Source organism: Pristis pectinata, chromosome 20, assembly GCF_009764475.1.
Source record: "Pristis pectinata isolate sPriPec2 chromosome 20, sPriPec2.1.pri, whole genome shotgun sequence".
Classification (NCBI taxonomy): Eukaryota; Metazoa; Chordata; class Chondrichthyes; order Rhinopristiformes; family Pristidae; genus Pristis; species Pristis pectinata.
In genome coordinates this window covers 3,564,707-3,590,998 of record NC_067424.1, presented here as the reverse complement: position 1 = coordinate 3,590,998, position 26,292 = coordinate 3,564,707, and the positions used below count along the sequence as shown (strand labels likewise).

General features: G+C 45.3%; 1 protein-coding gene across 1 annotated transcript; it reads right to left on the bottom strand.

Moving 5' to 3' along the window:
- Positions 1–5,883: 5,883 nt before the first annotated feature.
- On the bottom strand, positions 5,884–24,241 carry LOC127580757 (acidic mammalian chitinase-like). Its single transcript, XM_052034581.1, has 12 exons — positions 23,842–24,241; positions 20,573–20,602; positions 20,288–20,489; positions 19,008–19,064; positions 17,495–17,660; positions 16,264–16,388; positions 15,228–15,354; positions 12,676–12,858; positions 10,927–11,043; positions 10,261–10,399; positions 8,976–9,234; positions 5,884–5,989 (listed from the first exon to the last, which is right to left on the bottom strand). The coding sequence occupies exons 1-11, from the start codon at positions 23,864–23,866 to the stop codon at positions 8,990–8,992; spliced, it is 1,416 nt and encodes a 471-aa protein (XP_051890541.1). The 5' UTR covers positions 23,867–24,241; the 3' UTR covers positions 5,884–5,989; positions 8,976–8,989.
- Between the last annotated feature and the right edge of the window lie 2,051 nt (positions 24,242–26,292).

Sequence of the window (26,292 nt, the reverse complement as noted above, 5' to 3'; positions counted from 1 at the left end):
CTTTGAGGCTCAGTCACTGAATTAATTGATGTCACCAATATTTTCAGTCTGTTGCAGTTACCCCAACCATCACCGTAGAAACCAATGATTGTGTAAACTCTTGGTAAATTGGTTTATTATTGTCACAGATATGAGGTACAGTGAAAAACTTTGTTTTGCATGTCATCCATACAGATCGTTTCATCACATCAGTACATCGAGGTTGTAAAATGGAAAACAATAACAGAAAAGAGGTGAGTCTCTGTGCGTGTGCTTGGGAGCTTTACCTTGTAAGAGTCTAAACCAGGCACATCTGCAAATTGTTACCAGTTGACTGGCTGATTAACAGCAGCAAATAAAAAGAAGGGACATCTAACCAGAGCAGCAGTTTTGGGGGGGGAGAAAAAAAAAGCAAAGGCTTTGGTGAGAAGTTAAGTTTCTTTCTTTGCTTTAGTGCCAGGACAGAGTAGTAAGAATGGCTCTAGGATCAGTGGTGTGTTCAGCTTGTGAAATGTGGGAGTTCTGGGAGACATCCAGTCTCCCTGATAACTACATCTGCATGAGGTACATCCAGCTGCAGCTCCTTACAGACTGTGTTTGAGAACTGGAGCTGCAGCTGGATGAGCTTTGGCTCCTGCAGGATAATGAGTTTATAGGTGAGAGCTACAGGAAGGCAATCACTCCTAAGCTAACTCCAGGAGGTAGGTAGCTGGGTGACTGTTAGGAGAAGGGTAGAGGATAGGTAGGTAGTGCAGAGTACCCCTGTGGCTGTTCTCCTCAAATAACAGGTATACTGCTTTGGATACTACTGGGGGGAATTACCTACCAGAGGAAAGCTGCAGTGACCAGGTCTCTGGCACTGAGCCTGGTTGTGTAGCACAGAAGGGAGGGAGGGGGGAGGGGGGGGGGGTGGGGGGAGAGAAGAGTGGTAGTGATAAGGGGTTCCATAGTAAGGGGGGTGGGGAGGAACAGAAGGAGATTCTGTGGATGTGAAAGAGACTCCTGGGTGATACATTGCCTCCTGGGTGCCAGGGTCAGGGATGTCTTTGATTGGGTCCACAGCATTCTGAAGGAGGATGAACAGCCAGAGGCTGTGGTATATATTGGTACCAATGACATAGGTAGGAAAAGAGATGAGGTCCTGAAGAGGGAATATAGGGAGCTTGGTAGGAAGCTGAAAAACAGGACCTCAAGGGTAGTAATCTCTGGATTGCTGCCTGTGCCAGTGAGAGTAAGAATAAGATGACTTGGCAGGTGAATGTGTGGCTGAGGCGTTGGTGCAGGGGCAGGGTTTCAGATTTGTTGATCATTGGGATCCCATCTGGGGAAGGTATGACCTGTACAAAAGGGATAGGTTATACCTGAACTGGAGGGGAACCAATGTTCTTGCAGGAAGGTTTGCTGGAACTGTTGGGGAGGGTTTAAACTAGTTTCCCAGAAGGATGGGAAGCAGAGTGATAGGTCAGATGTTGGTGCATTTAGTGTACAAGTAGATGCAGAGTGCAGAAAGACTGAGGAAGGATAGGCATTTGAAAAGGCAAAATTGCAGTCAGTTGGATGGGCTGAGGTGTGTGTCTACTTTAATGAGAGAAGTATCAGGAACAAGGCTGATGAACTTGGAGTGTGGGTAACTATGTAGAACTATGACAGGGTGGCCATTACAGATGACTGTCACAAGGGCAGGAATGGCTGCTGGATATTCTGGGGTTTAGATGTTTCAGAAGGGACAGGTGGAGGAGTCCCTTTGCTGATCAGGGACAGTATCACAGCTGTAGAAAGGGAGGATGTCCTGGAGGGATTGTCTACTGAGTCGGTGTGGGTGGAAACAGGAAGGGAGTGATCACTCTATTGGGAGTATTCTACAGACCCCCACCCCCCAGTGTCAGCAGAGACAGTGAGGGACAGATTTTGGAGAGGTGCCAAAATAACAGGGTTGTTGTCATGGGTGATTTCAACTCCCTGAATATTGATTGGCACCTCATCAGTGTATTGGGATAGATGGGGCAGAGTTTGTTAGTGTCCAGGAAGGATTCCTGACACAGTAAGTGGACAGACCAACTCAAGAGGCCATTCAGGACCTGGTACTCAGCAATGAATCTAGTTGAGAGTCAGATTTTTTTGGAGATAGTGACCATAACTCCTTGACTTTACCATAGCCTTAGAGGGATAGGAGCAGATGATATGGGTGAGGGGAATTATGGTGCTATTAGGCAGGAACTTGGGAGCATAAATTGGGAGTATGTTCTTGGGGAAGCAGAAATGTGGAGGTTGTTTAAGGAATACTTCAATGGGCTTCTGGATAGGTTTGTCCCATTGAGGCAGGGTAAGGTTCACTCTAAGGAACTGAGGTTGACAAGAGACATAGAATGTCTTGTCAAGAGGAAGAAAAGCTTACCTAAGTTCTAGAAAGCATGGATCAGACAAGGATCTGGAGAGTTACAAGGTAGCCAGGAGAGCTTAAGAATGGACTTGGAGCTAGAAGGGGGCATGAGAAGGCCTTGGCAAGTAGGATTAAGGAAAACCCCAAGGCATTCTATGTATAAAGAATAAAAGGATGACTAGAGTGAGGGTAGAACTGATTGAGCATAAGAGGAAACGTGCCTGGAGTCAGAAGAGGTAGGGGAGGTCCTTAATGAATAGTTTCCTTCAGTATTCACCAGACTGAGAGATCTTGATGTCTGATACGCTAGGGCATGTTGATGTGAGGAAAGAGGATGAGCTGGAACTTTAGAAAAACATTGGGATAGATAAGTCGCTGGGGCCGGATGGGACATATCCAAGATTATTATGGGAAACTATGGCAGACATCACTACAGCTTTAGTGATGATCTATCCTCACTGGCCACAGGAGTAGTGCCAGATGATTGGAGGGTGGTAAATCTTAGTCCTTTCCCCAAGAAAGGGAGTAGGGTAACCCTGGGAATTACAGGCCAGTGAGTCTTACTTCAATGGTGGGCAAATTACTGGAGAAGATTCTTAGAGACAGGATTTATGGGCATTTGGAGAAGCATAGGTTGATTAGGGACAGTTAGCATGGCTTTGTGAGGGCCAGGTAGTGCCTCATGAGCCTGATTAAATTCTGAGGATGTGACAAAGCACATTGAAGGTAGAGCAGTGGATGTGGTGTACATGGATTTTAGTAAGGTGTTTGATAAAATTCCTCATGGAAGGCTCATTCAGAAAGTCAGGAGGCATGGGATCCAGGGAAACTTGGCTCTGTGGATCCAGAATTGGCTTTCCCATAGAAGACAGGGTGGTGGTAGATGGAGTATATTCTGCCTGGTGACCAGTAGTGTTCTGCAGGGATCTGTTCTGGGACCCCTGCTCTTTGTTACTTTTATAAATGACTTTGCTGAGGATGTGAAAGGGTGGGTTAGTAAGTTTGATGACAAAGGTTGGTGGTGGTGTGGATAGTGTAGAAGGTTGCTGTAGATTACAACAGGATATTGATAGGATGCAGAGCTGGGCTGAAGTGGCAGATGGAGTTCAACCTAGAAGTGTGAAGTGATACTTCAGGAGATCTAATTTGAAGGCAGAATACAAGGTTAATGGCAAGACCATTGGCAATGTGGAGGAACAGAGGGATCTTGGGATCCATGTCCATAGATCCCTCAAGGTTCATGCACAGGGCAATAGGGTTGTTAAGAAGGCATATGGAGTGTTGGCCTTCATTATCTGGGGTATTGAGTTCAAAAGCCACAAGATAATGTTGCAGCTCTATAGAACTCTGGTTACTCCACACTTGGAGTTTTGTGTTCAGTTCTGGTCACCTCATTATAGGAAGGATGTGGAAGCTTTAGAGAAGGTGCAGAGGAGATTTACCACGAGCTACCTGGATTGGAGAGCATGTTTTATGAGGATAGGTTGAGTGAGCTAGGGCTTTTCTCTTTGGAGAGGAGGCTGAGAGGTGACTTGATAAAGGTGTACAAGACAAGAGGCGTAGATTGAGTGGACAGTCAGACTTTCCCCGGGGTTAAAATGGCTAACATGAGGGAGCATAATGTGATTAGAGGAAGGTATAAGGGGGATGTCAGAGGTAAGTTTTTTTTAGAGGTGGGTGCATGGAATTCACTGACAGCAGAGGTTGTGGGGGCAGATACATTAGGGACATTTAAGAGACTTAGACAGTCACATGAATGATAGAGAAATGGAGGGCTATGTGGGAGGGAAGAGTTGGATAGATCTTAGAGCAGGATAAAATGTCAGCATATTGTGGGCTGAAGGGCCTGTTCTGTTATGTTCTAGAATGCAGAATGTCTCACTTAAAGTACAGTGCAGGTAGACAGTAAGGTCCAAGTTCATAAGGCAGATTGAGGTCAAGAGTCCATCTTATCATACTAGGGGACTGTTCAATAGTCTTAAGTGAGATGGATGCTATCCTTGAGCATGGTGGTACATGCTTTTATATCTTCTGCCTGATGGGAGGGGAAGGAGAGAGGATGTGATGTCTTTGATTATGTCAGCTGCTTTAAGGCAGTGAGGTGTAGACAGAGCCCATGAAGGGGATGCCAATTTCTGTGATGTGCTGGGCTATGTCCACAACTCTGCAGTTTCTTCCAGTCCTGGGTAGAGCAGTTGCCATTACCAAGCTTATGATGCATCCAGATAGGATGCTTTCTATGGTGCATCGACAAGAATTGGTGAGGATCAATGAGGACATGCCAAATTTCTTTAGCTTCCTGAGGCTTTCTTGGCTGTGGTGTCTATGTAGCTGGACCAGGACAGACAATTGGTGATGTTTACTCCTAAGAACTTGAAGCTCTCAATCATCTCCAACTCAGCACCATTGATACATACAGGGGGGGGCACTTGGTCCACTCCACTTCCTGAAGTCAATGACCATCTTTTGTTTTGACACTGAGGGAAAGGTTGTTGTCATTGACACTGTCACTAGGCCTAACAAAGCAGTTGGCTATTCCTGCGCACATTGTAGTGAGCTGAGGGGCAGGTCACACCCTGACTGCAGAAGGTTGACAGTGTGGGGTAGCACAGTGATGCAGCCTGTAGAGCAGCTGCCTCTTCACTCCAGTGACCCAGGTTCAATCCTAGCCTCGGGTGTTGTTCATGTGGAGTTTACAGTCTGTGACCTGCTCCAGTTTCCTCCCACGTCGCAAAGATGTGCGGGCTGGTGGGTAAATTGGCCACTGTAAATTGTCCCTAGTGTGTGGATGAGGAGTAGAATCTGGAGGGGGGGGCGTGTGATGGGAATGTGGAGAGAATAAAACAGATGTATAAATGGGCAGTTGATTGTCAGCACAGTCTCTGGGCCAGAGGATTTGTTTGTGCTGTATGAATCTAATTGCTCCTGTTCATTCCTCTGGGGAAGTTTGAATGAAAAGGTCTGAAAGCACTGAATGGAAGTGGTGCTGGGTGAAGGTAATCCACTGAATGATCGCAGGGATGAGGGTCTGAATGGTCTAAGATAGGACATTCCCACTGCTGCCTGTAAGGAGTTTGTACGTTCTCCCATGTTGGCATGGGTTTCCTCCAGGTGCTCTGGTTTCCTCCCACATTCCAAAGAAATACGGGTTACGAAGTTCTGGGCATGCTATGTTGGTGCCAGAAGCATGGAGACACTTGCAGGCTGCCCCCAGAACACTCTATGCAAAAGATGCATTTCACACTGTTTTGATGTACATGTGACTAATAAAGATCTTTAAAAAAAAAGTCCTGATCCATGATCTTGATGGATGGAACAGACTCAAAGGGCCAAATGGCCCACTCCTGCTCTTAGTCCTCATGTTCTTGTTAAACGTGTGCCTTTTCTGTAAGGCACTTGAAGTTAATATGCTTGCACAAGAGAAAGCCTTCACCATTGAACAGAAATCAGTAGTTAAAATATCAGTTAAAAAAAATAAAAACAAGCAGATTTCTGTATTATTTAATTTTGTTTTATCTGCATTTGTGGCTGTTATTGAAACCTGAATTTTCCACCTCATTCACTGCTGGTGTGCTTGGATGGTTAGTTTGGTTCTAGGATCACTGGTCTTGAGTGAGGATCAATAACAGACTGTAAAACAGAAACAGAATGTCAGCACGATTGGAAGGAACAGAAGCATTTTCTCATCTAACCCCTGGGATAAGAAAATTACATTCTCCACTTTAGTTTTCTAAGCCCTGGCTGTATCAGAAAAGGCTGCATTATTTTACTAATTCCAGGTTTCTGTACAGGTTTTACACATTAGCATTAAATAAAATAAAAATGACAATAGTTAGAATCCATAAATTTTAGGGAAAGAATGGCTGAAAATAAATGCAATTCACTCTTCCTTTTATCCTTCATTGAGTTTATAACAAAACTCATTATTGAACAATGTTATTGTTAGTGGAGTTGTAAGAAAAACTCCAAAATGGAGAAGTCCAGCTGGGATGGATGTATAAAATACACACACAGTAAGACATTTGACAAGGTCCCACATGGGAGATTGGCCTGAAAAGTTAGGGATCCAGGGCAAGCTGGTAAATTGGATCCAAAATTGGCTTGGCAAGAGGAGATGGTGGTGGGTTGTTTTTGTATTGGATGACTGCAATGAAGGGTGTTCCACAAGGGTCAGTGTTGGGACCCTTCAATTTGTAACAGATGTGAATGATTCGGTTGTGGGTGTTGGAGGTGACAAGGAGTCTGGTGGACTTGTTGACAGTGTGGAGGGCAGTCTTACTCCACCAACACGCATGTCTTTGGGATGTGGGAGGGAACCAAAACACCCGCAGGAAACCCACACAGTTACAGGGAGAACGTGCACAGGCAACACCCAAGGTCAGGATTGAAGCCAGGTCACTGGAGTGTGAGGTAGTGGCTCTACCAGCTGGGCCACTGTGCCAACCTTCCCATAAACATCTGATAAACCCAGGGCAACATACAAAGAAGACTGCTAATGTGAGCATCTCCTTGTGATATGATCCCATCAGTGGCACCACAGTTTCCAATCTCATCCACAGACTGAATGTTTGCATTATAGAATGGAAAATCAGGAACAGAATGCATGACATTAAAATGGGAGACTTAATATGACTCTGCAACTAAGCAATACCCATTGCCCTTTAACTCCACCTCACCTGAGGGATGCCCTTGGGATGATGGTACTTTGGTTGCAAGTACTAATCAATGTGATAGTATCACAGTCTGTGTTCCCTGGTCAGCACTATTGATATCACAAGCTGAGTACAGCCAATACCACCATATTCAACAATGGGAGACCACAGCTTGAATGCTGAGTAGAGGTCTGGTCACCACATTACAAGAGAAATGGGACTGCATCAGAGAAGAGGCAGATGAGATTTAGACCCATAGAGTTATAAGGCATGGAAGCAGGCCCTTCGGCCCTACTCATCTATGCTGACCAAGTTAGACATGTCAGGCATGGTAGTGTAGCAGTTAGTGTAATGCTATTACAGCACCAGTGACCTGGGTTCAATTCCAGCTGCTGACTGTAAGGAGTTTGTACGTTCTCCCTGTGTCTGTGTGGGTTTCCTCCGGGTGCTCCAGTTTCCTCCCACATTCCAAAGATGTACAGGTTAGGAAGTCATGGGTGTGCTATGTTGGCACTGGAAGCATGGTGACACTTGCAGGCTGCCCCCAGATCACTACGCAAAAGATGCATTTCACTGTTTTGATATACATGTGACTAATAAAGATATCTTAAGTTGTCTACCTTATGACCTTGTTTAAAACAAATTGTTTACTTCTTGTGAATGCTGCTTATCTGATGCTCTGTGCCTGTGATGCTGCTGCAAGTAAGTTTTTCACTGCACCTGTGCACACGTACTTGTTCATATGACAATAAACTCAACTTTGACTTTGATGATGTCACCAGGACTAGAAAATTGTAGCTATGAAGAAAGATTGGAAAGGCTGGGGTTGTTTTCTTTGGTATAGAGGAGTCTATAGGGAGACCTGATTCAGGAAAATAGTTGGTGGGCCCAGGTGGGGTAAACAGGGAGGATCTACTTCCTTCAGATGGGGGCATGAATTTAAAGTGATTGTAGGATTAGAGGGGAGAACAAGACATGTAAGTTATGTATAATTTATGTTAATTAAGTTTGTTAACTATGTTTCTCCTGGTCTTGGAGTCCCCCTCCAGATTCTGCCTCTCACCCACACACAAGGGGCAATTTACAGGGGCCAATTACCCACCAACCTGCACATCTTTGGGATGTGGGAGGAAACCAGAGCGCCCGGGAGAAACCCGTGTGGCCCAAACTCCACACAGGCAGCACCGAAGGTCAGGATTGAACCTGGGTCTTGAGTTATGAGGCAGCAGCTCTATCATAGAACACCACAGCACAGTACAGGCCCTTCGGCCCACAATGTTATGCAGACATTTTATCCTGTTCTAAGATCTATCTAACCCTTCACTCCCACATAGCCCTCCATTTCTCTATCATTCATGTGTCTATCTAAGAGTCTCTTAAATGTCTCTAATGCACCTGCCCCCACAACCTCTGCTGACAGTGCATTCCATGCATGTTTTTAAAAAAAAAACAACTTACCCTTGACATGCCCCTTGTACCATCCTCCTATCACCTTAAAATGATGCCCCTCATGTTAGCCATTTTTGCCCTGGGTAAAAGTCTCCAACTGTCCACTCAATCCATGCCTCTTATCATCTTGTACACCTTTATCAAGTCACCTCTCATCCTCCTTTGCTCCAAAGAAAAGCCCTAGCTCGCTCAACCTATCCTCATAAGACTTGCTCTCCAATCCAGGCAGCATCCTGGTAAATCTCCTCTGCACCCTCTCTAAAGCTTCCACATCCTTCCTATAATGAGGTGACCAGAATTGAACACAATACTCCAAGTGTGGTCTAATATTCTGGAGCTGTGTTAGCCCAATGGAACAGTTACAACTTTCTGATGCTCTCCAATCCAGGCAGCATCAGTTGTGCTACTGTGCCATCCCAATCTTATACAGCATTGTCTCAGCCCTTATTACCAAAGTCCCATCGAACCTTCCACCTGAAACACCTCAGGCGAGCCTGTTCTCGTGGCACATGTACCTTGGTGACTCGCATTAAGCCCAGTTGCAACAGTTGCAGGAAGCCTGGTAGACCAATCCACTGGGACAGCTTTTCACATAGGTTTTCCCATTGAGGCATCCGTAGAACTTGTGGGGATTTTGTGGGTCAGGGTAGTTGCCATTAGCTTTGCCAGCGCAGAATCCGGACCCACCGCTGCTGCCGCCACTCCCACTTCCACTACTGGGCGCGTCAGTTGGGGGAGGCCCAGGTGCATATGTGGTTTTTGATGGTGTACAAGCTGAAAGGAAGGATAATTGAGTTGAAAGCAAAAGTGAGGACATTGTCACAGGACAAATTCCCCTCTTGACCTGTTTGTTTCCAGGTCAGTCACTTTACTCAACCCTTGTGGCCCCTTGTCAAAAAGTCCGAGGACACTTCACTATGGGAAGTATACATATTTCTCCAAACTGTACTGTGGGATCTTTCATGGTCTACTAAACCTTTGGAAGGTTGAAGCTCCAGCTCAGCAGCACTTCCTCCATACCGCCTGAAGATACAACTCAAGAGCCGTGTGCTCCAGATCAAAAGGGAGGCTGGAGCCATGACTTTCCAGGAGAATTGATATTGGTTTATTATTGTCACATGTACTGAGATATTGTGAAATTACTTGTTTGCATGCCATCCAAACAGAAGATCATAAGGGTCATAACGACACTGTAACCAACCCTTCAGCCCATTCAGACCGGCCTTCCATCAAGCACCCATTTATACTAATCCCATTTTATTCTTACATCCCCATCGACTCTCCCCCAGATTTCCCCTCTGATCTGAACCCTAGGGACAACTTGCAGTGGCCAATGAACCTTCCAACCTGCACGTCATCGTGACGTGGGAAGATACCAGAAAATCTGGGGGAAACCCACGTGGTCACAGGGAGAACATGCAAACTCCACACAGACAGCACCCGAGGTCAGGATTGAACCCAGGTCACTGGAGCTGTGAGGCAGCAGTTCTACCAGCTGTGTCATATGCCCAAGCCAGTGATTCCATGTAAACAATCCAACTTGGCTCTGTGGACATAGGAGGCTGGAGATGCTGGAATCTGGAGCAACACACAATCCGCTGGAGGAACTCAGTGGGTCGAGCAGGATCTGTGGGGAGGGAGAGAGGAACTGTCAATGGTTCAGGTCGAAACCCTGCATCAGGACTGAGAGGGAGATGCCTGGTCTAAAGGGTGAGAGAAGAGTTCAAGGTGATTGGACCCGCTGAGTTCCTCCAGCGGTTGTCTGCTGCTTTAACGTCGCTAATCAGTACAACATGTCACCTCCAGAAATCCCAAGGCCAGTGTGCAGAGTGTTAATAAGGGGATAGGGTCCCTGGTGACAGAAGGCTCCAGAGAAGTCATCCAGGGCAAGATCCCACACCATGGCTCCTCCAAAGTTGTTGTTCTTCAGCCACTCAACCTGGAAGAGAACAAGGGCAAAATCAGTCCGTGGAACTTTCTTTGGAGGAAGGTCAGGTTACTAAAGACTAAACTATTGACAAATTTATTTGGAAAAAAAAAACTTTTCCAAATGCTTTTGTAACAAGTGGCCAATCAAAAATTAAACCCATAAAACAATTCTATTAGAAGGTCACCTCACCCACCTCCACCGAGAAGCCATGTCAAGCATGGGTTGGGCAGACAATGGTTATACAAATGAACATATTTCATTCTGTGATCTGTGGAGTTTACTGACCAAGACCACCAAGAACTGAATGCTGTAACTAGGGAGATCCCTCAAGTAATGACACTAAAATCTGATGGGTGCCCAGTTCTTTAAATCCATCCACAATCCCCAGTCCCAGTTGCTGGTTATAGCAGGGGAAAAGCATTGAATTTCATTTCTGAAGTTTTGTTCCAATGAAGTCCCCATTTCACCCGTGTTATCATTCATATTGCTTTGAATAAGTAAATGCAGTCTGATACGCCAGGGTTTACAGAAGATACCTTGTCTGCAAAGCTGTTGGGATTATCATATCCGACCCATATTCCTTGCTTAAAGGTGTACGGAGTCATCTGTGGGGCATCCCATTCCTTGGTGGCACCATTCAAGAACGTGCAGATCTGTCAGAAGAGTGAGACATTAGGGAACAAGCCAACAGAGTTGCAAGGTGGCTAGTGATTTACATACAGAACAAAAACGTTGTTAATTCCTAGGATCAATTCCAGTTTTTCACCAGTTGGTGCGCATTTTCCAAAAGTGATATTTTATTAGAAATTTACGAGTCTTCAATGAGGTCAAGTCCCTGATTACTGTCCAATCACAGAGGGAATACTGATCACAATAACCCCACAGATTCGGGAATGTGGAATACATAACAGAAGCAGAAATACTCAGCAGGTCAGGCTGCATCTGTGGGAGGAGAAACAGAGTTAACATTTCAGGTCAAAGATTCTTCAACAGCTCTCCCTGATGAAGAGTCTTCACTTGAAATGTTAACTCTGTTTCTCTTCCCACAGATGCAGCCTGACCTGATGCGTTTTTTCAGTATTTTCTGTTTATATTTTAGATTTCCAGCATCTGCAGACTTTTTATTTTCATTCGACAGTGGAATACTTTCTGTGGTGACCAGACTGGAAGAGGTTGCTCACCTGCACACAAGTTTAAGTCAGCTTCTTCGCAGATGGAACCAGGACCACTTTGCTTCACCTTCTCACATATAAGCAATCTGACCGGATCTATGTCACACCAAGAACAACTTAGAACAATGGTGCAGCCCATTGCAATTCTCTGTTGTCAAGAAATGAAGCCAACTTGGTCTCAGGTGACTCTTGGGACATGTAGTGAAAGGTATCCAGGAACACTGATCATTGGTCAGTATGCTATCTCATTGGAATCTGCCCTACAGTTCATTGGTAGCCCTCTCACCTCTTGAGTTGTGGGTTCAAGTCCTACCCCAGAGACATGAGCGCTAAGTTCTAGGATCAGTCTGAGTGCAGTCCTGAGGGAATGCTACAGTGTCAGGAATTCCAGACCTTTGCATAGGGCATTAAATTGATACCCCAGTCATGCTCTCAAGTGGATACTTAATGTTCCATTTGAAGAAGAGGAACATATATCCCTCAAGTAATGTCTCTAATATAGATTATCTGCTCAGTATCACCCCAGTGTTTGTGTTTCCCTAGATTACCAAACGACACAAATATAAAGAGGTGGGCAAAGGCACAAAGCAGATGTGTGGTTCTGATCTGGAACTCACTGTCCTGTAGGTACGGTGGAATTGAGGAATTGGTTTATTGTTGTCACATGCACTGAGATAGAGTGAAAAGCTTTAGTTTGCGTGCCATCCAGACAGATCATTCCATACATAAGGACATCGAGGTAGTACAAAAGGAAAAAGACCAGAATGCAGAATATAGTGATACAGTTACAGAGAAAGTGCAATGCAGGCAGACAAATAAAGTGCAAGGGCCACGAAGAACAGAATTCATCTGGGCTTTCCACTGCGACATGGACAGGTATCAGAGGGCAAATCATTTGCTGGGCTGTGTGGAAAGAGGGGGGAAATGGGACTGAAGGGAGTGCTCAGTACAGAATACATGCCTTCTGTGCTGAACAATTCTTTGCTGAACTTTGTTTGACAACCCCTTTGGTTTGGAAATGGCACTTATATTTTCCTTTTCATTAAACCACTTGCAGAATATTCCAAATATTTGCAACTATTTAACAATGTTGAGCGACAAATGCGTTAGTACCTCATAATAAGCCAAGAACCCGGCCTGCCTGGTGTACTTCCCTGCTGGTCCAGGGCCTCCCGCTGGGGCTAAGACCCCGGTGTTGGATGAGGTCAGTCTGAAGGTGTGCCCATACGTGGGGAAGCCAACGTTCAGTTTCTCTGCCGGCGCTCCCTTGCTCTTCCAGTAGTTCATTGCATAGTTCTGCAGAGACAGAAACGGGGGTCAGGTTCGTGTTGGAAAGACTTATCAGGCTGTCAAGTCAAGTTTATTGTCATGTGCACAAGTACAGTGAGGTACAGGTACAATGAAAAACTTGCTTGCAGCAGCATCACAGGTACGTAGGTACAGACAACACACAGAACATAAGTTATACCAGACAGTGAAGAAAAGAAAATTGACCATAACCTGGCTCCATGTTGATGGGATAGACACAACTGAGTAAAGTAGATTCACTGGAGTTTAGACTACAGTGTATGGAAGTTCAAGTAACAGAAATTCACCATTACAGAATTCACAAATCACAACCAAAAAAATTGAGGTATACAATAAAAAAAATCACTCATGGAATTTATGCAAGAAAAAATAACTAAATAAACACAAAATTCAAAAGAAACAACAAATTTTGACAATTTTTGTCAAGGGTTTCATGCTATGGAAAATTGTGAGATGGACGGTTTTCAAGGAACACAAACCACCCATAACGTGGGAGCGGACTGTACCGGCGTTGTCCCACTGAACCTCACGATTCTGGGCACTAGAAACATCAAAGTGATTGTTTCCTGAGGTTGGAAAGGAAGGCACGTTCTGAGGGTGAGGGCAGGAGCTCATTTACAAGCAGAAATGTCTTCCTTCATGGCACTTTGAACATTTGGAATTCATTTGAACTTCAAGGGAGTCAACGAGGAGAAGGAGAGAAAGGAAAGTGGTGCCCAGGCCATGATTGGATCAGCCATGGTCTCACTGGATGGTGGAGCAGGCTCAAGGGGCCGTGTGGTCCACTCTTGCTTGTTTCTCATGTTCTATGTTTGTGGATGCTCAGTTACTGTGATCAAAGGAATCAAGATGGGTTAGTTAGTTTGAAGACAATATCAGGATTGGTGGAGTTGTGAATAGTGTAGAAGACTGGTGACGGATACAGCGTGATATAGATCAGCCGCAGACGTGGGCAGTGAAATGGCAGATGGAGTTTAACCTGGATAAATGTGAGATGTTGCACCTTGGTAGGACCAATGTCAAGAGGCAGCACACTCTTCAGGGCAAGACCCTTAACAGTGTTGAAGAGCAGAGAGACCTTGGGGTGCAAGTCCATGACTCATTGAAAGTGGCTACACAGGTAGACAGGGTGGTTAAGAAGGCTTATGGAATGGTTGCTGTCATTAATCGAGGTATTGAGTACAGGAGTCAAGAAGTTATGATGCATCTCTATAGAGCTCTGGTTAGGCCGCATTTAGAGTATTGCGTGCAATTCTGGTCACCTCACTATAGGAAGGATGTAGAAGCTTTAGAGAGGGTGCAGAGGAGGTTTACCAGGATGCTGCCTGGACTAGAAGGCATGTGCTGTCAGGAGAGGCTGGACAAACTTGGGGTCTTTTCTCTGGAGCAGCGGAGGCTGAGGGGTGATCTGTTGGAAGTGTATAAAATTATGAGGGGCATAGATAGGGTGGACAAGCAATATCTTTTTCCCATTATTGAGAGATCCAGTACCAGAGGGCATGCATTTAAGGTGAGAGGGGGTAGGTTCAGAACAGACGTGATGTTTTTTACTGAGTGTGGGGGATGCCTGGAATGCGTTGCCTGATAGGGTGGTGGAGGCAAATTCATTGAAGGCTTTTAATAGGGGCTTGGATGGGCACATGAATGAGAGGAAAATGGAGGGATATGAGCATTCTGTAGGTAGGAGGGATTGGCTGTGTCAGCACAACATTGTGGACCGAAGGGCCTGTTCTGTGCTGCACTGTTCTATGTTCCGTGTAAGACAGAGAACAGTAGAGCACAGGAACAGGCCCTTCAGCCCACCATATCTGTGCCAACAATGATCCTGCCTTCCTGTACATGATCCATATTCCTGCAATCCCTGTATATTCACGTGCCTGTCTAAAAGTGTCTTAAACACCATTAATTTATCTGCCTCCACTACTACCCCTGGCAGCCTGTTCCATGCACCCACCACTCTGTGTAAAATGCTTTGTAAATCTCTCCCCCTCTGACCTTAAAGCTATGCCCACTAGTGTTTGACATTTCTACCCTGGGAAAAAGATTATGACTGTCTACCCCGTCTATGCCTCTTGTAATTTTATATACTATCAGATCTCCCCTCAGCCTCCAACACTCCAGAGAAAACAACCCAAGCTTCTCCAACCTCTCCTTATAGCACATATCCTCTAATCCAGGCAGCTCCCTGGTGAACCTCCAGCACCCTCTGCAAAGCCTCCACATCCTTCCTGTAATGTGGCAACTGGAATGGGAAACAAGCAGGACAGGGGGAGATAAAATATCGCCCACAATTGTACAGTCTTCTCCTGCTCCAATTTGTTGCATTCTTATGGGAGATTATTTTACTGAGTACCTACCACATTGAAGTACAAATTGGTGTAATCCTGGTTATTGGGGAGGGAATAAAGGGGACTATTTTCTCCAGTCACATGGCTCCAGGGTCCATAGAAGTCGTAGGTCATCACGTTGAAGAAGTCCAGAACCCTGCAAGAGAGGAGATCTGAGTAACTCTGATAACTTATCTGCAGTCGTGAAAACATGTCACTGGGCTGAGTGAGTGAGTACGAGCAATTCTCTCGCTCCCGCTAATCATTGGTACAACCAGGTTTGATTGAATTTGCCAGCTAGGGATCGGTAGGGAACACATTTGCTTTTAAAAATGTTGTGGGTTCATCGTCTTGTTGTGTGTGGGATCTTGCTGCGCATGTTGGCAGCTTCAACAATATAGCAGAGCCTACTTCAGACATTCCAGCTGTGGGACAGGAACAGGCCGAAACAACAGTTCTCTGCTTTGTGGTCCCTCCACCAGCTCCTGATCTGCTTTCTCACCTCCATCATCGTGAACTCCCATTCCCGTGACCCCTTCCCAAGCAACCCTCAGAGGTGAACCATCTGCTCTTTCACCCCTTCCCTTCCCATCCGGGGACCCAAACACTCCTTCCAGGTGAAGCAATGGTTCACGGGCAGTTCTGCTCACAGCAGAGAGACCAAACACAGGTGGCGGCGACCACTCTGCAGACGGTTTCAGTTCAGTCTGCAAGGGTGACCGTAGTCTTCCTGCTGCCTGTCACTTCAGTACTCCTTCCCACCCCCACCCTGATCTCCCTGTGGTCTCCTACCCCCACCCTGACCTCCCTGTGGTCTCCTACCCCCACCCTGATCTCTCTGTGGGGCTTGGATGGGCACATGAATGAGAGGACAATAGAGGGATATGGGCATTCTGTAGGTAGGAGGGAATAGCTATGTCGGCACAACATTGTGGGCCGAAGGGCCTGTTCTGCGCTGTCCTGTTCTATGTTCTAAATCCATTCCTGCTCAGTGTGAATGTAATGGCGTGAGTATCCCCTCCCCTGTGCCATAAACCCTTTCTGATTGTACGGTGTGAACACTCACTGTCCAAGCTGAGGAACTTCATATCCAGAATCAATGATACTCTTCCCGCCGGCCACAGCCGCTGACAGCAACAGTCTTGGTTTCCCGCTGCTCTTACCCTCAGCCTCGAAGGCCGCCATCAGTTCCTGCGGGTTAGAGTGGTCAAAGTTTCCTCTGGTCAGTGTGGAATGGATGCTTTCAAACTCTGCTCAACATTAGCTTCCACCCTGTGCAATAAATCAAGCCCCGATCCAACCATGCTCATTGGATGGCTCTCTTGTCATGGATTCCCCACCGCCCCTCGAGGAAGGAAGTTCAAAGACTCACGAATCTCTGGGAGAACGTAAATTACCATATCCCTGTCTTAAATGGGAGAACGCTTCTTTTAAAACAGTGACCTCGAGTTCCTGGTTGTCCCATCCCATGTGTGAGTATTCACTGTCGGCAGATGGGGCACGAAACAACGGCCCGGGATCCCCTCCCAGATGGATGGGAAGGTCCCTCTGCATTCTTCTGAGGATTGGGGAGATTTGTGATTCTTTGGAACTCGTTTATTTAATTGCATTAAACCAGATCGTGTAGCCCCTATCACAGTGCTGCCTCTGGCACCTTGTTCTGAGGAAGTTTGCTGTTGTAGTTCCTATCGCACACATATGTTTATATTTCAAAAACACTTCTCAAGGTCCCTTGGAACCTCTTGAGATGTGAACGGCACAATATATTATTATTCCATAAATGCCATTGTTGAACCAATTGGGATTTTGCAATAATCTAATTCCTACACATTCACCACAGTTAGCAATACCATCCTTCATTTACAGTGTTATAGTTAAGCCAAATTTTCAATCTGCCATGATTTAAGTTTGATATATTTTTCTGGATTACTAGCCCAGCAAAGTAACCACAGTACCACGAATTAGGAGAAGAAGTAGGCCACTTGGCCCCTCAAGCCTGCTCTGCCATTCAGTAAGATCGTGGCGAATCTGACTGCACCCTGAATTCTACATTCCCACCTACGCCTAGTAACGCTTCAACCTTTTGCTTATCAAGAAGCTATCTGCCTCTACCTTCAAATATTGCAAGACTCTGCTTCCACCGCCCCTCAAGGAAGGAAGTTCAAAGACTCACGAATCTCTGGGAGAACATATATTACCATGTCCTTGTCTTAAATGGGAGAACGCTTCTTTTTAAACAGTGACCTCGAGTTCCACACCATCCCCAGGATCTCTTAGGACTGTACTTTTGATCTTACCTGTGCCAAGACGGTGTAGAGGTGCTTGTCGATGGAAGGACTCCCTCTAGACCCAGGATATTCCCAGTCTATGTCCAAACCATCAAAGCCGTAGCCCCGCAGGAAGCTGATCACTGACTTTACGAAGATTTGACGAGTTCCTGCTGTGGAGACCATCGCACTGAATCTGGAGGAAGGAAGGATGGGAGGCGAGGAGTTATAAAGATCGGAGGTAATAAATTCTCATCATTATAGCCCAAAAATAATTGCATTCAGCTTAATGCAGATCTTTCACCAAGGTTCTCCTCTGTCTTCTCTGGGACTGAAAGGCTTCCACTGAATTTATCCAACTCCACCAATGTAACACCATTGAAAATGTAAGTGAAAGGCTCCTTAACGGATGAACATGATTTCCATCACATCTCCAGAGACTTTACAGCAAAGCCTGGAGCATCTCCCTGGAAATTGTAGAGGTTTCCTTCTCACAAATGGCAGGTAATTCATTGACAAGTTAAGAAATAATTACTCCTGAATTTGCAAAATTTTCTTCAATTAGAATTGATAAATGTTTACAAATTATGTTCACCAATTCCAGCAAAGGGAAATGAAAGATGGGAGTTTAACATTACACCAGTAACCAGTAACATTAGAACATAGAACACTACAGCACAGTACAGGACCTTCGGTCAACAATGTTGTGCCGACATTTTATCCTGCTCTCAGATCTATCTAACCCTTCCCTCCCACATAGCCCCCTCTTTTTCTATCATTCATGTGTCTATCTAAGAGTCTCTTAAATGTCCCTAATGTATCTGCCCCACAACATCGGCAGGCAGTGCGTTCCACACACCCACCACTCTCTGTGTAAAACAACTTACCCCTGAAATCCCCCTTATACCTTCCTCCAATCACCTTAAAATTGTGTCCCCTCGTGTTAGCCATTGTCGCCCTGGGAAAAAGTCTCTGACTGTCCACTCGATCTATGCCTCTTATCATCTTGTGCACCTCTATCAAGTCACCTCTCATCCTCCTTCTCTCCAAAGAGAAAAGCCCGAGCTCACTCAACCTATCCTCATAAGACATGCTCTCCAATCCAGGCAGCATCCTGGTAAATCTCCTCTGCACCCTCTCTAAAGCTTCCACATCCTTCCTGAACACAATACTCCAAGTGTGGTCTGACCAGAGTTCTATAGAGCTGCAATATTACCTCGAGGCACTTGAACTGTATGGCCAACACTCCATACGCCTTCTTAACAAGCCTATCGATCTTCATGGCAACCTTGAGGGATCTATGGACATGGACCCCATGGGTCAATTTGTATATTCCATTAAATCTTCCCTTATTTCACCTAAACTAAAAGGGATTCCCCAACAGTGGCCCTCCACTATTAAATTATGGAAATATTTTATCTGAATGGATTTACCATCTTGTGCATGAGAGGATTTCTTTCCCTAGTAATGGTATGGACATTAGTGCCAAAAGAAATAAAAACTCTCTTTGAAACAATCCTTAAGTAAGAAGTTTCCAACTTACTTCTGAGTTCCAAAGTTCCAACCGCCAATGGACAGGAGAGTCTTGAGGTTTCCATTCCTTTCAAAAAGAAATAGTGGAAGAATTAGAGTAAGAAAAGGCAAAATATTATTAATATTATTTCAGTTATCATTGTATTTCTGTTGAAATCTCTTAATTTCTTTAGAAATTTGGCGACATCAACTTCTTCACTCAAGCAACTGAGTGGCAACAGCTTCTATAACCGAATCTCATCTTCAATTACCTCAAACCCAAGGTCCAAGGAGATGAGAGAAACTCAGGATAACATGCATCCAAGTTGCAGGAACGTTCCCAGTTTGGGCATGGCCCCACATAATACAACAATCACATGTGTGATTGGGCTGTTACTACCAGTAGAGAGTCGTGAACACAGCCCAGTCCATCACGATAAAAGGATTCCCCTCCGTTGACTCCGTCTACGCTTCCCACTGCCTTGGGAAAGCAGCCGACATAATCAAGGACCCCACCCACCCCGGTCATTCTCTCTTCTCCCCTCTCCTGTCGGGCAGAAGATACAAAAGCTTGAGAACACGCACCACCAGGCTCAAGGACAGTTTCTATCCCACTGTTATAAGACTGTTGAACAGACCTCTTGTATAATAAGGAAGAATTTTTGATCTTTCAATCTACTTCTCGTGGCCCTTACACCTTATTTATTTACCTGCACTGCACGTTCTCTGTAGCTGTTCTGCACTGTTATTGTTTTTCCTTTAGTATGACCTCGATGTACTGATGTATGGAATGATCTGTCTGGATGGCACGCACACAAAACCTTACACTGTGCTCCCTTGAAATTTAAGATTTTTTAAAGATTTCTTTATTAGTCACATGTACATCATAACACAGAGTGAAGTGCATCTCTGCATAGAATATTCTGGGGGCAGCCTGCAAGTGTTGCCACGCCTCCGGCGCCAACATAGCATGCCCACAACTTCCTAACCCGTACGTCTTTGGAATGTGGGAGGAAACCGGAGCACCCGGAGGAAACCCACACAGACACGGGGAGAACGTACAAACTCCTTACAGACAGCGGCCAGAATTGAACCCTGATCGCTGGCACTGTAATAGCGTTATGCTAAGCGCTACACTATTATGCCTGCACTGTACTAAGTTCACTGGAACTTTTTATATACTACTGCACTAAAAAAGTGAATAGAAAATGTTATGAATTGAATTGGTACAAAATCCACTCGTCGGGAAGATCTGCCAGTCAGACACCATCAAAGTACTGAACATGCCACATTAATGGAGTGTCACACAACCTGTTTTTAAGACTGTTGATCTCATGGTAGAGTTTCACATCATTCCATTCATAAGTAGAGATCTCATTGTTCTTCATCCCAGCGAAAGCATAGATTACATGTGTGCACAGGCAGGGGTCCACATTCTCGGGCAGGTATTTCCCTGCTCCTGGTCTGTACTGAGCCCAGTTTGTAAAGTAACAAACCAGTCTGTAGGCAGAGCCTGTGGGTGGGAAACAGGGGTCAGCAGAATGGCTCTACCCAACAGATAAAGTGAAGCAAAGCTTGAAATGCACAAAGACTCACCCAGCTGCAGGCACGCCAAAAAGACCACCGCTGTAATAAAGAATGCAGAATTAATGTTAGAATTTGGGAACAAATTATGCCTTAAACTATAGCAAAAGATAAGATAAGATTTCTTTATTAGTTACGGGTTAGGAATTTGTGGCCATGCTACGTTGGCGCCGGAAACATGGCAACGCTTGCCGGCTGCCTCCAGAACACTACGCAAAAGACATATTTCACTGTGTGTTTCAATGAACACTGGGAGAACATACAAACTCCTTACAGAAAGTGGCCAGATTTGAATCCGGGTCGCTGGCGCTGTAAAGCATTATGCTAACCACTATGCTACCGTGCCTGCCCTGCTAAAAGTAACTAGCTTATAGAGTTATACCGAGCAGAGACCCTTCAACCCACCATGTCCATACCAACCATCAAGGACCCATCCATACTGATCCCATTTACCAGCATTTGGTTGGTAACTGCCTTGGCAATTTGCACTTGCCCAGATGCTCCTTCAATGCTGTGAGAGTCTCTGCCTCCACCACCCCCTCAGGGAGTGCATTCCACATCCCAATCACCACTGGGTGGAAAAATTCTTCTCCAAACCTCGTACTCTTCATCTTAAACATATTCCCTCTAGTTCTGGATACCCCTGCCATGGAGGAAAATTTCTCACCTTCCACCAAATCTCTACCCCTCATAATTCTGTCAGGTCCCCCCTCACCCTCCCCTGCTCCAAGGAAAACAAACCCAGCCTGGGCCACGCTACACTGCAACAAAACACTGCAGAGGCTTGAAATCCAAACAAAAAGAGAAGAGCATTGGAAACACAGCAGGTCAGCCCACATTCACGGGGAGGGAAACAAGAGTCAATGTTTCACATCAAGACCCTTCTTCAGAACTGAAAAAGTGTGAAAATAAGTATGGGGAGGGGTTGGAAGCAGCAGACGCAATGTCTGCACTGAGCTGCAGAGTAACCAAGGCAACAATTCTTCTAAAAGTTGAAGAGTGAAGATGTAAAGAAACAAATTGAAGAACACAGCAGTAACCTGCCCCTTCCTCTTCCTGATGGGTGTGGCTGCACCTTCATCTTTTCGGGTTTTTAAATTAAGTTGGTAAATTGGTTTATTACTGTCACATGTACCGAGGTACAGTGAAAATCTTTGTTCTGCATGCCATCCATACACATCATTTCATCACATCAGTGCACTGAGTACAAGGGAAAACAATAACAGAATGCAGATTATAGTGTTACGGAGAACATTGTCTTCACCCTAATTGTCTGCACCCTATCACAGGCAGTGCCTCTGCTCTCTCCAGCCCTCCACTCTATGCACCATGTCCCAAACCATCCGCTCAACTCCTCTGCTCATGAACACTGTCTAACCTGCTTTGAGAATTTTCTGCTGTTGGGTTTGTTAACAAAATTTCTTTGAGCTCCTAAACTGAACTGGGAGTACACAACTCTAGATCGCAAATATATAACTATTTATTTTTGGAATTAAAGGGGTCACGTGGTTTCTTTCTGTGCAGTAACGATTGCAAACTGCTGGAGGATCTCAGCAGGTCAGGCAGCATCTGTGGGGGCAGAGGGATGGTCCAGGTTTCTGGTCAAGACCCTGCATCAGGACTTGGCCCTGTTCTGTTCTCTGACCCTTTACAACAAGTGGGGAAGTGGTTTGAACTGAAAATGTCCAATCCTGTTTCCTTGCATCATTCCCTCTAGCCTCAGTCCTGCACTTTCTGCCATGGATGGAATATTGGAATATATTCAACTGGAACAGAGAACAGTACAGCACAGGAACAGGCCCTTCAGCCCACATGTCTGTGCCGACCATGATGCCAAATTAAACTAATCCCACCTGCCTGCAAGTGATCCATATCATTCTATCACTTGCCTGTGTCTGTCTAAATGATTCTTAAATGTTGCTATCGTATCTGCTTCCACCACCACCCCTGGCAGCCCGTTCCAGGCACCCACCGCTCTCTGTGTAAAAAAAACTTGCCCCGCACGTCTCCTTTAAACTTCCCCCTCTCACCTTCAATGCATGTCCTCCAGCGTTTGACATTTCCACCCTCGGAAATTCCCACTGTCTACTCTATCTGTACCTCTCATCATTTTATAAACCTGTATCAGGTCGCCCCTCAGCCTCCAGCACTCCAGAGGAAACAATCTAAGTTTGCCCGAACTCTCCTTACAGCTAATATGGTATTGGTATTGGTTTATTATTGTCACCTGTACCGAGGTAAAGTGAAAAACTTGTCTTGCGTACTGATCGTACAGGTCAATACCTTACACAGTGCAGTTACATTGGGTTAGTATAGAGTGCTATGTTCCAATCCTGTTAAAGGACCATAAACACAAGTCCAGTCAGGTTTCTATCTGTGTTGCAGTTAATAGCATCGATAACTTCCCTTTTGCACCAATCCCATCCAAAAATATAAGTTCTTGGACAGCATTTTGCTTACAGCATCAGAATTAAATGTTTTATAGTCACCAATGTACAAGAGAGTTTACATTTCTTGAGTATTTGTTATAGTGACTGAAGAAATTGTGCAACCAAAAATTAAGAAATATATTTTCGTAAAATTTCCATCTCTCTCTTCCCTCAAATTTCTTCCTGTTCTCTAATGGCAAAATTCCCTCTCATGTAAGTATGATTGCTACAAAGCTGTGACCAGCTGTTTCCTTTGCAAGCACTCAGTCACAATTAATAAATCTCTCCTGTAAAGGTCACCAAAAGTCAAAGTCAAAATTGAGTTTATTGTCACATGCACAAGCACATGAAAACTTACTTGCAACAGCATCACAGGAACATAGCGTCATATAAGTAGTATTCACAAGAAAAACATAAATTAAACATAAATTAAACAATTTTTACAAGAAAGCACACAATAAGAACAAAAACAAAGTCCATTTTAGTGCAAAGTGTTCAAAGTGGTCATAGTGATGCTCAACTGTTAGGGTTTTGCCGATTGGTTCAAGAACTGAAAGGTGACATCTGACCAGCAGACAGAAGGAACCTAATGTCCTAGTCCTGCCCTTACTTCTTATGTTTTAGAACATCTCATTAACAGAGAGGGTCTGAACAAATCCCTTGAGTGTAAAGAGAACAGATCTCCAGAGAGGGAACTTGCAATAATTACTGTTCAAAGCAAATGACTGAAGTTTTGCTCAAAATTGCACGATTATTTCAGAGCTGAACACAAATCTAAGAGATATCCCTTCACTCTGACATGTATGCAATGCTAAAAATTTTATAACATAAGTGAATAAAACGTTCACTCACCTGACACAAGCAGAAGTTTTGCCATCTTGCAGTGTCTGGACGTGGACCTTACAAGTCCTTTTATACACTGAGCTTATCACCACTATGAATGGCTCATATTTTCATATAACGTGGGACCAGTCACATTGCTGATTTAATATTTGCAATAGAAAAACTCTGCCAGTTCTACTTATCTTAGTGCCTTTTGTCTTGAATATTACGCGTTGTCTTCATGGACTGGTGACTTTCACTGTGTCCTGAGCCTGACAGATTGTTCCTTTATTACTTTCATCTGTTGGAAGTAGTTGACAGCAGTAGTAACTCTATGTTTTGGATTGAAATCCTTCATCTGGGTTGTTGCATCCCACCGCTGCAGTCCTGATGAAGGGTCTCGACCCGAAACATCGACTGTCCATTTCCCTCCACAGATGCTGCCCGACCCACTGAGTTTCTCCAGCGTCTTGTGTGTTGCTGGTAAGTCAGTATGTTGGGATCTATTAGACTGCAGATAACAAGCAAACATCCGTGGGCCTGCACAATTAGTTGTGAAATATTTCAGTAAAAGAGAAAGCTAAGAACCATAAATATGCATGGCAAACCCTGTAGCCTTCGGTTCCTTCGGGACACTGAAATCTTCTCCTGTGTATACGCTCGAATAAATTCTTTAGTTACTTGAAATCCATGGCCTCGTGATCGGCCTTCATCACACAACAGTAACACAGACATTGTGCTTCCTGCAGTAACTGACTGGAATTGGTTTATTATTGTCACATGTCACCTGAGGGGCAACTTTTTCACGCAGAGGGTGGTGAGTATATGGACGAGCTGCTAGAGGAAGTAGGTGAGGCAGGTACAGTATCATTTAAGAAGCACTTGGATAGGAACATGGAGGGTTGGGGCTTATGGGGATATGGGTTGAATGCAGGAAATTGGGACTAACTGTGTGGGCACCGTGGTCGGCATGGACTGGTTGGGCCGAAGGGCCTGTATCTGTGCTGTATTGCTCTATGACTCTATGTACCAAGGTACAGTGAAAAACTTAGTTTTGCAAGCCATCCCTACAGATCATTTCTAAACATAAGTACTCTGAAGTAGGACAAAGGGAAAACAACCATAATAATCAATGATTTCAATTATAATCTCCCGCTTGCAATCCGGACCTGGCAAATCATTCCTTCCCTGGAGCAGGAACACTGGGAGTGAGGATGAGCATGTTACCTCTCACTCCGGTCTGAAGGTATTTCTAAAACCTGCCTCATTGACCAAGTACTTGATGCCCCACCCTAAGATCTCCCATGTGGCTCAGTGTCACTTTGGTTGAGAGTGCCTTGTGGTGCTTTTGCTCAGTTAGAAGGATCTTCTCGTTGTTTCCCATTATGCAACCAACTTAGACACAGCTGTCAGCAGCCGGACCACAGACAGGCGGGACGGCACTGACCAGTGGGCACCCATCTGAATCGATCCCATCTTCCAGCACTTGCCCAACAGCCTTCTATGTCTGGGTCATTCAAGTGCTTGTCCAGACACTTCTTAACCAATGCGGAAGCGACTCAGATCCCACTGCAACACACAATCTGCTGGAGGAACTCAGCGGGTAGGGCAGCGTCTGTGGGAGGAAAGGATATGTCAACATTTCGGGTCAAAACCCTGCACCAGGACCCAATTCCTTTCCCTCCGCACCCCCCCCCCCCCCCCCCCCCCGCCACAGATGGTGCTTGGTCTCTGTGTCTCCACTCTGGTTCCACCCCCGTCTCCAGCAGTACATTCCAGATACTCACCACTCTCTGGGTGAAGAAGGTTCCCCTCACATCTCCTCTAAATCTCCTCCCCCTTACCCTAAATCTACGTCTTCTAGTTTTATCCACCTGCAGTCTACCTTACATATCCCCTCACATTGACTCTGACCTGTTGTTAAGGAATAGACTCCAGAAGGTGGACGGCTGAGGGTTATGTTACAGTTTTGTGAGAGCTCAGTGCACTGACCGATCCAACAATTCCGGAGCACTGGACTGGTCAAAGTCTTAGATCCATGCTGGGTAACCTGATGCACATCAGCGCAAAACCTTGTATGCCTTGTTTGATTTTCTGCAGAGTAGACCGGGAACAATTGGCTCAGGACTATGGGATTGACAGTGGGCTGAAGGGCCTATTTCTGTACTGTACAACACCAAAGCAAAGTTACTTGGAGCCAATGCTAAAAGATCCCTGGTAAAGCAGTACAATGGTGCAGCTGGTAGAGCCACGACCTCAGAGCGCCAGAGAGCCGGTTTCAATCCCGACCTTGGGTACTGTGGGTGTGGAGTTTGCACATTCTCCCTGTGACCCTGTGGGTTTCCCTCGGGTGCCACGGTTTCCTCCCACATCCCAAAGACATGTGGGTTAGTGGGATAATTGGCCGCTGTAAATGTGTGGGTGAGTGGTAGAGTGTGGGGGCAGTTGATAGGAATGTGGGGAGAATAAAAAGTGAGATGA

Bases quoted from the DNA above. Each gene is read 5' to 3' on its own strand.
- LOC127580757 (XM_052034581.1), bottom strand. From the start codon at position 23,866: ATGGCAAAACTTCTGCTTGTGTCAG. The intron at 20,490-20,572 runs GTGAGTCTTTGT...TCCCACCCACAG, and splicing joins TTTGGCGTGCCTGCAGCTGG to GCTCTGCCTACAGACTGGTT. The intron at 10,400-10,926 runs GTATCTTCTGTA...GTTCTCTTCCAG, and splicing joins CCAACAGCTTTGCAGACAAG to GTTGAGTGGCTGAAGAACAA.